This window comes from Procambarus clarkii, chromosome 72 (assembly GCF_040958095.1).
Source record: "Procambarus clarkii isolate CNS0578487 chromosome 72, FALCON_Pclarkii_2.0, whole genome shotgun sequence".
NCBI classification, from domain to species: Eukaryota; Metazoa; Arthropoda; class Malacostraca; order Decapoda; family Cambaridae; genus Procambarus; species Procambarus clarkii.
In genome coordinates, this window is record NC_091221.1 from 17,413,534 (window position 1) to 17,428,789 (window position 15,256).

The window sequence follows — 15,256 nt, forward strand, 5'->3', positions numbered from 1 at the left end:
TTTTCTGTGCAGACAAGAGCATTTAATTCGTTAATTTTATTTCTTAGACTTCTACTGTTAGTGTAATATACCCTAAGTGAATTGTTATTTTGCGGACCTTCTCTTTCCCTGATCGTTTTGCCAATTCCTTTCTCCCACAAACACATACTTTTATTACCTCCTTCCTCCAAATCAATTCCCATACCTCTATCTACTAACAGTTTAAACCCAAACAAACACCTCTAACCACTTCTTCTAGCGAGTTCGCAACAGCAACAACCCCAGCTCTCGATAGATGCACCCCATCACGAGCATACATTTCATTTCTTCCATAGAAGTGTTCCCAGTTGTCAATGAAAGATATTGCATTTGATTTGCAATATCTTTCCAGCCGGCAATTGACACCAAGTGCCCTCGATATCCATTCATTTCCCACTCCCTTTCTTGGAAGAATGCCACATATGATCGGGATTCCTCCCTTGCTCCTAACTAACTCTATGGCTGTTTTATACCTCTGAATCAGTTCCTCACTCCTGACTCGACCAACATCATTTCCTCCCACGCTAATGCAAATAATGGGATTGTTCCCATTACCAGCCATAATATCATTCATGTTGTTTATAATATCACCAATGCCAGCTCCGGGATAGCAAACCCTTAACCTGTTCCCCCTATCTCTAGCACAAAACGTTCTATCCAAATACCTTATCTGGGAATCTCCCACAACTAATGTTTGCTTAGGTACTTCCTTTACTTTCTGAGGGGCCTGCGCTTCCTTTCTCTTCGTTGCTTTCCCTTTTGCGCGATCCACAGTCTCTCCACAGCACTCGTCCTCCAAAACGTCAAATGAATTTGAAGTTGCTATGGCGTTTGAAGGCGGCTTTATCAAAGTCTTCTTAAGGCCCCTGTCTTTCGCAACTCTCCAAGACGAGGTCCCTTTACTGCTGGTCTCCTCCTTCGTTACTTCTCGTTGTTTTTTAAGCTGACGCACCTCCTCCCGCAGAGAGTCCAACTCTGTCCTCAGGGCTCCCACTAGAGTCACCAGGTCCTTCACTACAACTTCCATATTGCTATGATAATATAACAAAGTAAAAAGTAATGGCTTTTCTGTGACAGTTTGGCAGAAGATGCACTCTCTCTGTCGGGGTTCACCAATCTCCCAGTTGCATCTGTAACCTAGATGTAGTCAAGGTCAAATAACAGATAGTGATGAAGAGATGAGTAGTATTTTTAATAAATATTTTGTATCTGTATTTACTAAAGAGGAACTTAACAATATGCCTTCAGCCGAACAAGTCTATGTGGGTGGGGACGAGGACAGGTTGACGAGTTTAGCAGTTACCAGGGAGGATGTTCTTAAACAAATAGTAAAACTCAAACCAAACAAATCCCCAGGGCCGGATGAAGTGTTTGCCAGGGTGCTTAAAGAATGCAAAGAGGAGCTTTGTGACCCACTGTCAACCATATTTAATAAATCAATAGAGTCAGGCAGAGTGCCAGAGTTTTGGAAAGTTGCTAATGTGATACCAGTTTTTAAGAAAGGAGATAGATCACTTGCGTCTAACTATCGACCAATTAGCCTAACGTCTATTGTGGGAAAGTTACTCGAATCTATAATAGCAAATAAAATTCGTCTTCATCTTGAAAAACATAAATTAATAATTGAGTCGCAACATGGTTTTATAAATGGCCGTTCATGTTTAACAAATTTGTTATCTTTTTATTCTAGCATTGTTGAGGCAGTTGATAGTGGTAAGGATTGCGATGTTGTATACCTTGACTTTAGCAAAGCTTTTGATACAGTGCCACATGAAAGACTGATTAAAAAGATAGAGTCTCATGGTATTGGGGGTGCTATATTAAGCTGGATTAGGGCATGGCTATACCAAAGGAAACAGAGAGTTAGTATAAATGGAATCAAGTCAGAGTGGGAAAATGTTGTAAGTGGAGTGCCTCAAGGCTCTGTCCTGGGACCTCTGTTGTTTATAATATATATAAATGATTTAGATTCAGGTTTGAGTAGCAACATTTGCAAATTTGCCGATGATACGAAAATCGGTAGGGAAATTAATTCGGAGGAGGACTCACTATCACTTCAAGTTGATCTAGATAGGGTTTTGAAATGGTCAAAGGATTGGCAGATGCAGTTTAATGCTGATAAATGTAAAGTTCTGAGGTTAGGTAATGATGATAGAGTTACAAGATACGAGCTAGATGGTGTTGTGATTGCGAAGTCGGATTGCGAAAGGGATCTGGGAGTTATGATTAGTAAGAATTTAAAACAAAAGGATCAATGCATAAATGTTCGTAATAAGGCAAATCGGACACTTGGATTTATTAATCGCAGCGTTAGTAACAAGACACCTGGTGTGGTTCTCAAGCTATATCTTGCTCTAGTTAGGCCCCATTTAGATTATGCAGTTCAGTTTTGGTCGCCATATTATAGAATGGATATAAATTCACTTGAACGTGTCCAGCGTAGGATGACTAAGTTAATTCCCCAAATTAGAAATCTTTCATATGAAGAAAGATTAACAAAGCTTAAGTTGCATTCACTGGAAAGGCGAAGAGTTAGGGGTGACATGATAGAGGTTTACAAGTGGATGAATGGACATAACCGGGGGGATATTAATAGTGTATTAAAAGTATCAACACAGGACAGAACACGAAACAATGGGTATAAATTGGATAAGTTTAGATTTAGGAAAGACTTGGGTAAATACTGGTTCAGTAACAGGGTTGTTGATTTGTGGAACCAATTGCCGCGTAACATTGTGGAGATGGGGTCCTTCGATTGTTTCAAGCGTGGGTTGGACATGTATATGAGTGGGATTGGGTGGTTATAGAATAGGAGCTGCCTCGTATGGGCCAATAGGCCTTCTGCAGTTACCTTTGTTCTTATGTTCTTATGTAGTCTATATAGCCTAACTGCTATTTCCCTGTGGATTCCTTTTGGGATATTTAACCTTTCTAATTTGGTTGCCTGAAGATACCATGTTGCAGATGGCGAACCTTCAGCTATTCTCTGGTGTAGGTAGGCTTTGTTGAGATGTGAGAGTTTTTTGGTGATGATGTTTTTTATGTTCTCTAGGCTGGGTTGAATTGTTTTATGTATCACTCCTGTATCACTGGATGACGAGTTGCCAATTTAGCAATTTCATCAGCTTTTTCATTTAATGGGATTCCAATATGGGATGGGATCCAGTTTAAAGTTATGTTGAGGCCTTTGCCTTTAGCGACTGCTCCTTGATACAAAATGGTGGTAATTATTTCCACATTATCTTTCCACTGTTTTTGTCCTAGTATTTGAAGTGCAGCTTTTGAGTCTGTGTGTATGATTGCATTTTGAGTGTTTTGTGCAATCACATATGCGAATGCCTGTTGTATGGCGAACAGCTCAGTTTGGGTTGATGATACTAGTCCTCCCAGTCTCCAATATGCCTGAACGCTGGTCGTGCAAAGAGCAGCGCCAGCACTCTCATTTTCTGTGTCCACCGATCCGTCTGTGAAGATGTGGGTGGCTCCTGCTACTGCTATGCTATACATTTGCTCTTCTATTATGCGCCTTAGGATTGTCGGATCATAGGCAGCCTTTTTCATTGGGAGACTTTCTATTACTATTTTGAAAGTAGGCTCTTCCCACGGCGCGGAAGGAGTGTAATTTGGGTGTGGATGATCACCCTCTCTATCAAGAATCATGTTTTTTAAATGTAGTCTGTTTAGGACTTTTCCTGCTCTTGCAACCCAAGAGTTTCCATTGTTTTGGCTTAGTCCAACCACCAAAGCCTGCCGTACTGGGATTGGATCAGAAGAAATAATTATCTTACTGATAATTGTAGCTGTCCTTTGTGATATTCTTTCTTGTAGAGAGGGCAAACCCGTCTCCAGTCTAAGAGTTTCAAGCCTGGTCCACATGGGGGCTCCCAGTGCAGCTCTCATAGCATTGTTTTGGGCAACTTCAAGCTTTTTCCACTGTTGGTGTGATAGATTTGTGAGTGCAGGTGCGGCATAATCGATCACTGATCTGACTGCCTGTACATAGTATGTGCGAAGGACTTGCAGATTGGCTCCTCCAGAAAGGGAGGTTAGCGACCTGAGGATTGCCGTCCGGGCCGCAGTTCGCTCTCTCAAGTATGTGACCTCAGCATTAAAATTCATGTGTGTGTCCAGGAGGCTCATGATGGAAAACACGAGAATATATAGTTACTTGACCTCTTTATAAAACGTCTTTCCGACACGTGCTAGTGTTTCAGAAAATATCTCTAATAGGGCTGGTGAAGTTTGTCGATGTGGTGGTTGTTGTTGAATACACCTGGTGATTGGTGGTTGGGAGTGGTGTTGGTAAGGGAACACAGGTGATGGAGAGAGTGACTGCAGTGGTGGTACTGCTTGTGACCAACCTTGTAGTCTGTGAGCTAAATGAGTAATGAGCTAACCCGTTGTGGCCACCGGGGGGTTATGTAGCAGCTATCTCAGGTGACTGATGTTGCTGGATGATGGAACTTGTTTATTTGGTCATTTCTCGATGCCGATAAATATTCAAATTGCTAAGAACATTAGAATAAAGTTAAACTGACAATACGAGGCATGTATGTTTATACATGTGCATGAGTAGACTGTTTATGAATATGAATCAAAATATTTTTAACAAGTTAAAATATACGTTTTCTGATATAAATTCACTAGAACACGCCCAGCGTAGGATAACAAAGTTAATCCTGCAAATTAGAAACTTGTCATATGAAGAAAGATTAACTAAGTAGTACTAATTTGCATTCTCTAGAAAGGCCAAGAATTCGGAGTGACTTAGTAGAGGTGTGCAAGTGGATGGATGGACACATCAAACGGGATATTAATAGGGAATTAAAAACAAGAATGAAGGTAACTGCAGAAAGCCTATTGGCCCATACGAGGCAGCACCTATTTATATCTTCCCAATCCCATCAATATATAAGTCCAACGCATACTTGAAACAATCAAGGGATCCTACTTCTATCAAGATATGCGATAATTGGTTCCACAAATCAACACCCATGTTACCGAACCACTATTTTCCCAGGTATTTCCTAAATCTAAACGTAGGAAAATAAGAATAAACGTAACTGCAGATTTCCTACTGGCCCCACACAAGAAAGCTGCTATTTATAACCACCTAATCTCATTCATATATGTCTAAGAACATAAGAATAAAGGTAAGTGTTGAGATTGCGAAGTCGGATTGCGAAAGGGATCTGGGAGTTATGATTAGTAAGAATTTAAAACAAAAAGATCAATGCCTGAATGTTCGTAATAAGGCAAATAGGACACTAGGGTTTATTAATCGAAGCGTAATTAACAAGACACCTGGTGTGGTTCCTCAGCTATATCTTGCTCTTGTTAGGCCCCATTTAGATTATACAGTTGAGTTTTGGTCGCCATACTATAGAATGGATATAAATTCACTTGAACGTGTCCAGCATAGAATGACTAAGTTAATTCCCCAAATTAGAAATCTTTCATATGAAGAAAGATTAACAAAGCTTAACTTGCATCACTGGAAAGGCGAAGAGTTAGGTGTGACATGATAGAGGTTTACAAGTGGGTGAATGGACAAAACAAAGGGGATATTAATAGGGTATTAAAAGTATCAACACAAGACAGAACACGAAACAATGGTTATAAATTGGATAAGTTTAGATTTAGAAAAGACTTGGGTAAATACTGTTTCAGTAACAGGGTTGTTGATTTGTGAAACCAATTGCCGCGTAACATTGTGGAGGTGGGGTCCCTCGATTGTTTCAAGCGTGGGTTGGACATGTATATGAGTGGGATTGGGTGGTTATAAATAGGAGCTGCCTCGTATGGGCCAACAGGCCTTCAGCAGTTGCCTTTGTTCTTATGTTCCTATCCTTAGTGGCTATAAATCAATAGATTAGGCTAGATTGAGCAACATTTAGTTGGGCTCCTGCCTAACTACAGTTAAGGTTTGGCAATAAATTTATATACCATAATAATGAGGAGTAATGGAATAGTGCTATGTATTTTGTTTGGTTTTATATAAAAGACTCTTATTTTGAGTGATGTATATATAATTAGTATGGGGTAATCTCTTCAACTCTGGTATTTGATGAGTATTTATTAATATGTTATTGACCCTAACACGAAAATAATCCACACAATTAATGGATAAATTTACGTGAGTGCTTAGTCTTATGGTTGGATATTAATGTGCGCGTCAACTCCGCGGATTTAAAACCACTATTTTCCATGGATTTAAACACAAAATGACGCACTTAATTAATTTAGAGGTGCATAGCTACACTATGCATTATATTTATTGATAATTTTTATTTATTTCCTTACCTGTATTGAGGTTTGAAACCATTTTTGCTTTTTATTCCCCTTCCCTCGCCGTTTGAAACTCATAATCACAACTGTTAAATAATTTGTTAAAAAAAAGCAGTCATCGCACGTGGTAACTGACGCAATTGCACGGTTATGGATTTCTAGAAAACTTCTGACATTCACCTACTTGAAATTAATGGTTAGTAAAATTAGTTTCTGGTCACAACCAATTTATGTTGTGGTGACAGGGGTTAATAATTTGGGTGTCAGGATTCCCAACATATAACACGGCAATCGAAACTAAACTGCATGATGTAAATGGGGCCTAACCAGAGCAGGATATAACTGAAGAATAACACAAGGTGTTTTATTACTAATGCTTTGATAAATAAATCCCGGTGTCCTAGTTGCCTTATTTCGTCAACAGATCACTGTAAGCAGCGATTTTCCATTTTTCTTATATTCTTAGTCAAAACATTGATCTAAAATAGGTTAAGCAAGAAGAAGTTCTGTATAAGTATTTATTTTTATGATATCTATACAATGAACACGTGATTTTGATACATTGAATCTGTGATATATTCAAGGTGTCATAAAAGTAAGTTAAAGGCGATGCTGCTTCTATGGTGGTGACAGTGTCGACGTTCATCACCATCAGGGGCTTAGTCACCTCCACCACCTTCACCTCAATCATTACCAGCTGCAGGGCTGGTGCCGTCACCGTCTGGACTGTGACGGAGGTCACGGGAACATCACTGACTTGGAACACGGTGTTGAGGAGGATCTGGTTGATGGGAAACACCACGATCTCTGTGACATTCTGCCACTCGTCCTGATACTGCACAGTCTGGAAGACGGGACAGAGCAGCGGCCGTGGCTTGCAGTATAGGGTAGCGGATAGAGGCACAAGCACCGCAAGGTAGATCATAACCTCAGACTTGGAGTATGAGGCTAATATTTGCCTGGATCTTTCACGTTTTCTTTACCTTTGTACTGTGAAACAAAGTTTAGTATGAACCTAATCATACATTGAATTTTCCACAGCCTTTTCGGCAAGCTTGTAATGGCGGTACTCGGGCTTGAGTTCCCACATAGTCTTGTGAGGATTCTTAACATTATAGTTACATAGGTCTTTCAGGATCTCCTTTAGATATGTGATTGGTTGTCGGGTAATCTTGTGGAGATCCTTAATATTGTAATACTGATGCTTTTCAAATGCAGCAAACAACAACTCCATGACCTTATCTTTATCATCACGAATCGTCTTGCCTTCTGCCTTCTTCTTCTGCTCTAAATAAACATTATGTTTATGGTGTGAAATAGGCTTATAGCCGTTGAGGGGTCTGTCAATAAGCTTTACCGTATGAAGAGACTGGGCAGCTTTCTTCACAGCTTCCCTTTTCTGATTTATATAGTAGTCGTCCACTACAGGCTGACATTCTAGTTTGTGGATGACTTGTCCCTCAAAGGACAATTGCTGTGTCTCGGAAACTGCAGCATCCGAGCTGCTGCTGCCGAGATCTGGTTCAGAAAGAACTCCGAGTGTCATTTCTTTTAAACTATGAGAAATTACCTTGTGCTCCCGAGGAATTTTCCCGTCCTTCAAGGTGTGTTCACTAGATTTAAAGGTTATTGTCGGAGGTTTACCAGGCACCTTGGTAATCTTAAGCTTTCCAACGTCATGGCCAGCACAGTCTGTCCATTTGTCCCCCAAATATTTAGGTACCTTGACCAGCCACAGCCCACGGCTGCAATTCGTAATATCCAAGTCCATCTTAGGCTGTTGGCTCATGATGGAAAACACGAGAATATATAGTTACTTGACCTCTTTATAAAACGTCTTTCCGACACGTGCTAGTGTTTCAGTAAATATCTCTAATAGGGCTGGTGAAGTTTGTCGATGTGGTGGTTGTTGTTGAATACACCTGGTGATTGGTGGTTGGGAGTGGTGTTGGTAAGGAAACACAGGTGATGGAGAGAGTGACTGCAGTGGTGGTACTGCTTGTGACCAACCTTGTAGTCTGTGAGCTAAATGAGTAATGAGCTAACCCGTTGTGGCCACCGGGGGGTTATGTAGCAGCTATCTCAGGTGACTGATGTTGCTGGATGATGGAACTTGTTTATTTGGTCATTTCTCGATGCCGATAAATATTCAAATTGCTAAGAACATTAGAATAAAGTTAAACTGACAATACGAGGCATGTATGTTTATACATGTGCATGAGTAGACTGTTTATGAATATGAATCAAAATATTTTTAACAAGTTAAAATATACGTTTTCTGATATAAATTCACTAGAACACGCCCAGCGTAGGATAACAAAGTTAATCCTGCAAATTAGAAACTTGTCATATGAAGAAAGATTAACTAAGTAGTACAAATTTGCATTCTCTAGAACGGCCAAGAATTCGGAGTGACTTAGTAGAGGTGTGCAAGTGGATGGATGGACACATCAAACGGGATATTAATAGGGTATTAGGAACATAAGAATGAAGGTAACTGCAGAAGGCCTATTGGCCCATACGAGAATAACAAAGTTAATCCTGCATATTAGAAACTTGTCATATGAAGAAAGATTGACTAAGTAGTACTAATTTGCATTATCTAGAAAGGCCAAGAATTCGGAGTGACTTAGTAGAGGTGTGCAAGTGGATGGATGGACACATCAAACGGGATATTAATAGGGAATTAGGAACAAGAATGAAGGTAACTGCAGAAAGCCTATTGGCCCATACGAGGCAGCACCTATTTATATCTTCCCAATCCCATCAATATATAAGTCCAACGCATACTTGAAACAATCAAGGGATCCTACTTCTATCAAGATATGCGATAATTGGTTCCACAAATCAACAACCATGTTACCGAACCACTATTTTCCCAGGTATTTCCTAAATCTAAACGTAGGAAAATAAGAATAAACGTAACTGCAGATTTCCTACTGGCCCCACACAAGAAAGCTGCTATTTATAACCACCTAATCTCATTCATATATGTCTAAGAACATAAGAATAAAGGTAAGTGTTGAGATTGCGAAGTCGGATTGCGAAAGGGATCTGGGAGTTATGATTAGTAAGAATTTAAAACAAAAAGATCAATGCCTGAATGTTCGTAATAAGGCAAATAGGACACTAGGGTTTATTAATCGAAGCGTAATTAACAAGACACCTGGTGTGGTTCCTCAGCTATATCTTGCTCTAGTTAGGCCCCATTTAGATTATACAGTTGAGTTTTGGTCGCCATACTATAGAATGGATATAAATTCACTTGAACGTGTCCAGCATAGAATGACTAAGTTAATTCCCCAAATTAGAAATCTTTCATATGAAGAAAGATTAACAAAGCTTAACTTGCATCACTGGAAAGGCGAAGAGTTAGGTGTGACATGATAGAGGTTTACAAGTGGGTGAATGGACAAAACAAAGGGGATATTAATAGGGTATTAAAAGTATCAACACAAGACAGAACACGAAACAATGGTTATAAATTGGATAAGTTTAGATTTAGAAAAGACTTGGGTAAATACTGGTTCAGTAACAGGGTTGTTGATTTGTGAAACCAATTGCCGCGTAACATTGTGGAGGTGGGGTCCCTCGATTGTTTCAAGCGTGGGTTGGACATGTATATGAGTGGGATTGGGTGGTTATAAATAGGAGCTGCCTCGTATGGGCCAACAGGCCTTCTGCAGTTGCCTTTGTTCTTATGTTCTTATGTTCCTATCCTTAGTGGCTTAGCACAAATCAATAGATTAGGCTAGATTGAGCAACATTTAGTTGGGCTCCTGCCTAACTACAGTTAAGGTTTGGCAATAAATTTATATACCATAATAATGAGGAGTAATGGAATAGTGCTATGTATTTTGTTTGGTTTTATATAAAAGACTCTTATTTTGAGTGATGTATATATAATTAGTATGGGGTAATCTCTTCAACTCTGGTATTTGATGAGTATTTATTAATATGTTATTGACCCTAACACGAAAATAATCCACACAATTAATGGATAAATTTACGTGAGTGCTTAGTCTTATGGTTGGATATTAATGTGCGCGTCAACTCCGCGGATTTAAAACCACTATTTTCCATGGATTTAAACACAAAATGACGCACTTAATTAATTTAGAGGTGCATAGCTACACTATGCATTATATTTATTGATAATTTTTATTTATTTCCTTACCTGTATTGAGGTTTGAAACCATTTTTGCTTTTTATTCCCCTTCCCTCGCCGTTTGAAACTCATAATCACAACTGTTAAATAATTTGTTAAAAAAAAGCAGTCATCGCACGTGGTAACTGACGCAATTGCACGGTTATGGATTTCTAGAAAACTTCTGACATTCACCTACTTGAAATTAATGGTTAGTAAAATTAGTTTCTGGTCACAACCAATTTATGTTGTGGTGACAGGGGTTAATAATTTGGGTGTCAGGATTCCCAACATATAACACGGCAATCGAAACTAAACTGCTTGATGTAAATGGGGCCTAACCAGAGCAGGATATAACTGAAGAAAACCACATGGTGTTTTATTACTAATGCTTTGATAAATAAATCCCAGTGTCCTATTTGCCTTATTTCGTCAACAGATCACTGTAAGCAGCGATTTTCCATTTTTCTTATATTCTTAGTCAAAACATTGATCTAAAATAGGTTAAGCAAGAAGAAGTTCTGTATAAGTATTTATTTTTATGATATCTATACAATGAACACGTGATTTTGATACATTGAATCTGTGATATATTCAAGGTGTCATAAAAGTAAGTTAAAGGCGATGCTGCTTCTATGGTGGTGACAGTGTCGACGTTCATCACCATCAGGGGCTTAGTCACCTCCACCACCTTCACCTCAATCATTACCAGCTGCAGGGCTGGTGTCGTCACTGTCTGGACTGTGACGGAGGTCACGGGAACATCACTGACTTGGAACACGGTGTTGAAGAGGATCTGGTTGATGGGAAACACCACGATCTCTGTGACATTCTGCCACTCGTCCTGATACTGCACAGTCTGGAAGACGGGACAGAGCAGCGGCCGTGGCTTGCAGTAAAGGGTAGCGGATAGAGGCACAAGCACCGCAAGGTAGATCATAACCTCAGACTTGGAGTATGAGGCTAATATTTGCCTGGATCTTTCACGTTTTCTTTACCTTTGTACTGTGAAACAAAGTTTAGTATGAACCTAATCATACATTGAATTTTCCACAGCCTTTTCGGCAAGCTTGTAATGACGGTACTCGGGCTTGAGTTCCCACATATTCTTGTGAGGATTCTTAACATTATAGTTACATAGGTCTTTCAGGGTCTCCTTTAGATATGTGATTGGTTGTCGGGTAATCTTGTGGAGATCCTTAATATTGTAATACTGATGCTTTTCAAATGCAGCAAACAACAACTCCATGACCTTATCTTTATCATCACGAATCGTCTTGCCTTCTGCCTTCTTCTTCTGCTCTAAATAAACATTATGTTTATGGTGTGAAATAGGCTTATAGCCGTTGAGGGGTCTGTCAATAAGCTTTACCGTATGAAGAGACTGGGCAGCTTTCTTCACAGCTTCCCTTTTCTGATTGATATAGTAGTCGTCCACTACAGGCTGACATTCTAGTTTGTGGATGACTTGTCCCTCAAAGGATAATTGCTGTGTCTCGGAAACTGCAGCATCCGAGCTGCTGCTGCCGAGATCTGGTTCAGAAAGAACTCCGAGTGTCATTTCTTTTAAACTATGAGAAATTACCTTGTGCTCCCGAGGAATTTTCCCGTCCTTCAAGGTGTGTTCACTAGATTTAAAGGTTATTGTCGGAGGTTTACCAGGCACCTTGGTAATCTTAAGCTTTCCAACGTCATGGCCAGCACAGTCTGCCCATTTGTCCCCCAAATATTTAGGTACCTTGACCAGCCACAGCCCACTGCTGCAATTCGTAATATCCAAGTCCATCTTAGACTGTTGGCTCATGATGGAAAACACGAGAATATATAGTTACTTGACCTCTTTATAAAACGTCTTTCCGACACGTGCTAGTGTTTCAGAAAATATCTCTAATAGGGCTGGTGAAGTTTGTCGATGTGGTGGTTGTTGTTGAATACACCTGGTGATTGGTGGTTGGGAGTGGTGTTGGTAAGGGAACACAGGTGATGGAGAGAGTGACTGCAGTGGTGGTACTGCTTGTGACCAACCTTGTAGTCTGTGAGCTAAATGAGTAATGAGCTAACCCGTTGTGGCCACCGGGGGGTTATGTAGCAGCTATCTCAGGTGACTGATGTTGCTGGATGATGGAACTTGTTTATTTGGTCATTTCTCGATGCCGATAAATATTCAAATTGCTAAAGTTATAGAATAAAGTTAAACTGACAATACGAGGCATGTATGTTTATACATGTGCATGAGTAGACTGTTTATGAATATGAATCAAAATATTTTTAACAAGTTAAAATATACGTTTTCTGATATAAATTCACTAGAACACGCCCAGCGTAGGATAACAAAGTTAATCCTGCAAATTAGAAACTTGTCATATGAAGAAAGATTAACTAAGTAGTACAAATTTGCATTCTCTAGAACGGCCAAGAATTCGGAGTGACTTAGTAGAGGTGTGCAAGTGGATGGATGGACACATCAAACGGGATATTAATAGGGTATTAGGAACATAAGAATGAAGGTAACTGCAGAAGGCCTATTGGCCCATACGAGAATAACAAAGTTAATCCTGCATATTAGAAACTTGTCATATGAAGAAAGATTGACTAAGTAGTACTAATTTGCATTCTCTAGAAAGGCCAAGAATTCGGAGTGACTTAGTAGAGGTGTGCAAGTGGATGGATGGACACATCAAACGGGATATTAATAGGGAATTAGGAACAAGAATGAAGGTAACTGCAGAAAGCCTATTGGCCCATACGAGGCAGCACCTATTTATATCTTCCCAATCCCATCAATATATAAGTCCAACGCATACTTGAAACAATCAAGGGATCCTACTTCTATCAAGATATGCGATAATTGGTTCCACAAATCAACAACCATGTTACCGAACCACTATTTTCCCAGGTATTTCCTAAATCTAAACGTAGGAAAATAAGAATAAACGTAACTGCAGATTTCCTACTGGCCCCACACAAGAAAGCTGCTATTTATAACCACCTAATCTCATTCATATATGTCTAAGAACATAAGAATAAAGGTAAGTGTTGAGATTGCGAAGTCGGATTGCGAAAGGGATCTGGGAGTTATGATTAGTAAGAATTTAAAACAAAAAGATCAATGCCTGAATGTTCGTAATAAGGCAAATAGGACACTAGGGTTTATTAATCGAAGCGTAATTAACAAGACACCTGGTGTGGTTCCTCAGCTATATCTTGCTCTGGTTAGGCCCCATTCAGATTATACAGTTGAGTTTTGGTCGCCATACTATAGAATGGATATAAATTCACTTGAACGTGTCCAGCATAGAATGACTAAGTTAATTCCCCAAATTAGAAATCTTTCATATGAAGAAAGATTAACAAAGCTTAACTTGCATCACTGGAAAGGCGAAGAGTTAGGTGTGACATGATAGAGGTTTACAAGTGGGTGAATGGACAAAACAAAGGGGATATTAATAGGGTATTAAAAGTATCAACACAAGACAGAACACGAAACAATGGTTATAAATTGGATAAGTTTAGATTTAGAAAAGACTTGGGTAAATACTGGTTCAGTAACAGGGTTGTTGATTTGTGAAACCAATTGCCGCGTAACATTGTGGAGGTGGGGTCCCTCGATTGTTTCAAGCGTGGGTTGGACATGTATATGAGTGGGATTGGGTGGTTATAAGTAGGAGCTGCCTCGTATGGGCCAACAGGCCTTCTGCAGTTGCCTTTGTTCTTATGTTCCTATCCTTAGTGGCTTAGCACAAATCAATAGATTAGGCTAGATTGAGCAACATTTAGTTGGGCTCCTGCCTAACTACAGTTAAGGTTTGGCAATAAATTTATATACCATAATAATGAGGAGTAATGGAATAGTGCTATGTATTTTGTTTGGTTTTATATAAAAGACTCTTATTTTGAGTGATGTATATATAATTAGTATGGGGTAATCTCTTCAACTCTGGTATTTGATGAGTATTTATTAATATGTTATTGACCCTAACACGAAAATAATCCACACAATTAATTGATAAATTTACGTGAGTGCTTAGTCTTATGGTTGGATATTAATGTGCGCGTCAACTCCGCGGATTTAAAACCACTATTTTCCATGGATTTAAACACAAAATGACGCACTTAATTAATTTAGAGGTGCATAGCTACACTATGCATTATATTTATTGATAATTTTTATTTATTTCCTTACCTGTATTGAGGTTTGAAACCATTTTTGCTTTTTATTCCCCTTCCCTCGCCGTTTGAAACTCATAATCACAACTGTTAAATAATTTGTTAAAAAAAAGCAGTCATCGCACGTGGTAACTGACGCAATTGCACGGTTATGGATTTCTAGAAAACTTCTGACATTCACCTACTTGAAATTAATGGTTAGTAAAATTAGTTTCTGGTCACAACCAATTTATGTTGTGGTGACAGGGGTTAATAATTTGGGTGTCAGGATTCCCAACATATAACACGGCAATCGAAACTAAACTGCATGATGTTAATGGGGCCTAACCAGAGCAGGATATAACTGAAGAATAACACAAGGTGTTTTATTACTAATGCTTTGATAAATAAAGCCCAGTGTCCTATTTGCCTTATTTCGTCAACAGATCACTGTAAGCAGCGATTTTCCATTTTTCTTATATTCTTAGTCAAAACATTGATCTAAAATAGGTTAAGCAAGAAGAAGTTCTGTATAAGTATTTATTTTTATGATATCTATACAATGAACACGTGATTTTGATACATTGAATCTGTGATATATTCAAGGTGTCATAAAAGTAAGTTAAAGGCGATGCTGCTTCTATGGTGGTGACAGTG

General features: G+C 39.2%; 1 protein-coding gene across 1 annotated transcript; it reads right to left on the reverse strand.

Annotated features, from left to right (window-relative positions):
• Positions 1-7,321: 7,321 nt before the first annotated feature.
• LOC123749778 (general transcription factor IIF subunit 2-like) lies at positions 7,322-8,095 on the reverse strand. The gene has a single exon (XM_045731899.2). It carries the CDS (start codon positions 8,093-8,095, stop codon positions 7,322-7,324), a length of 774 nt encoding a protein of 257 aa, XP_045587855.2.
• Positions 8,096-15,256: the final 7,161 nt, after the last annotated feature.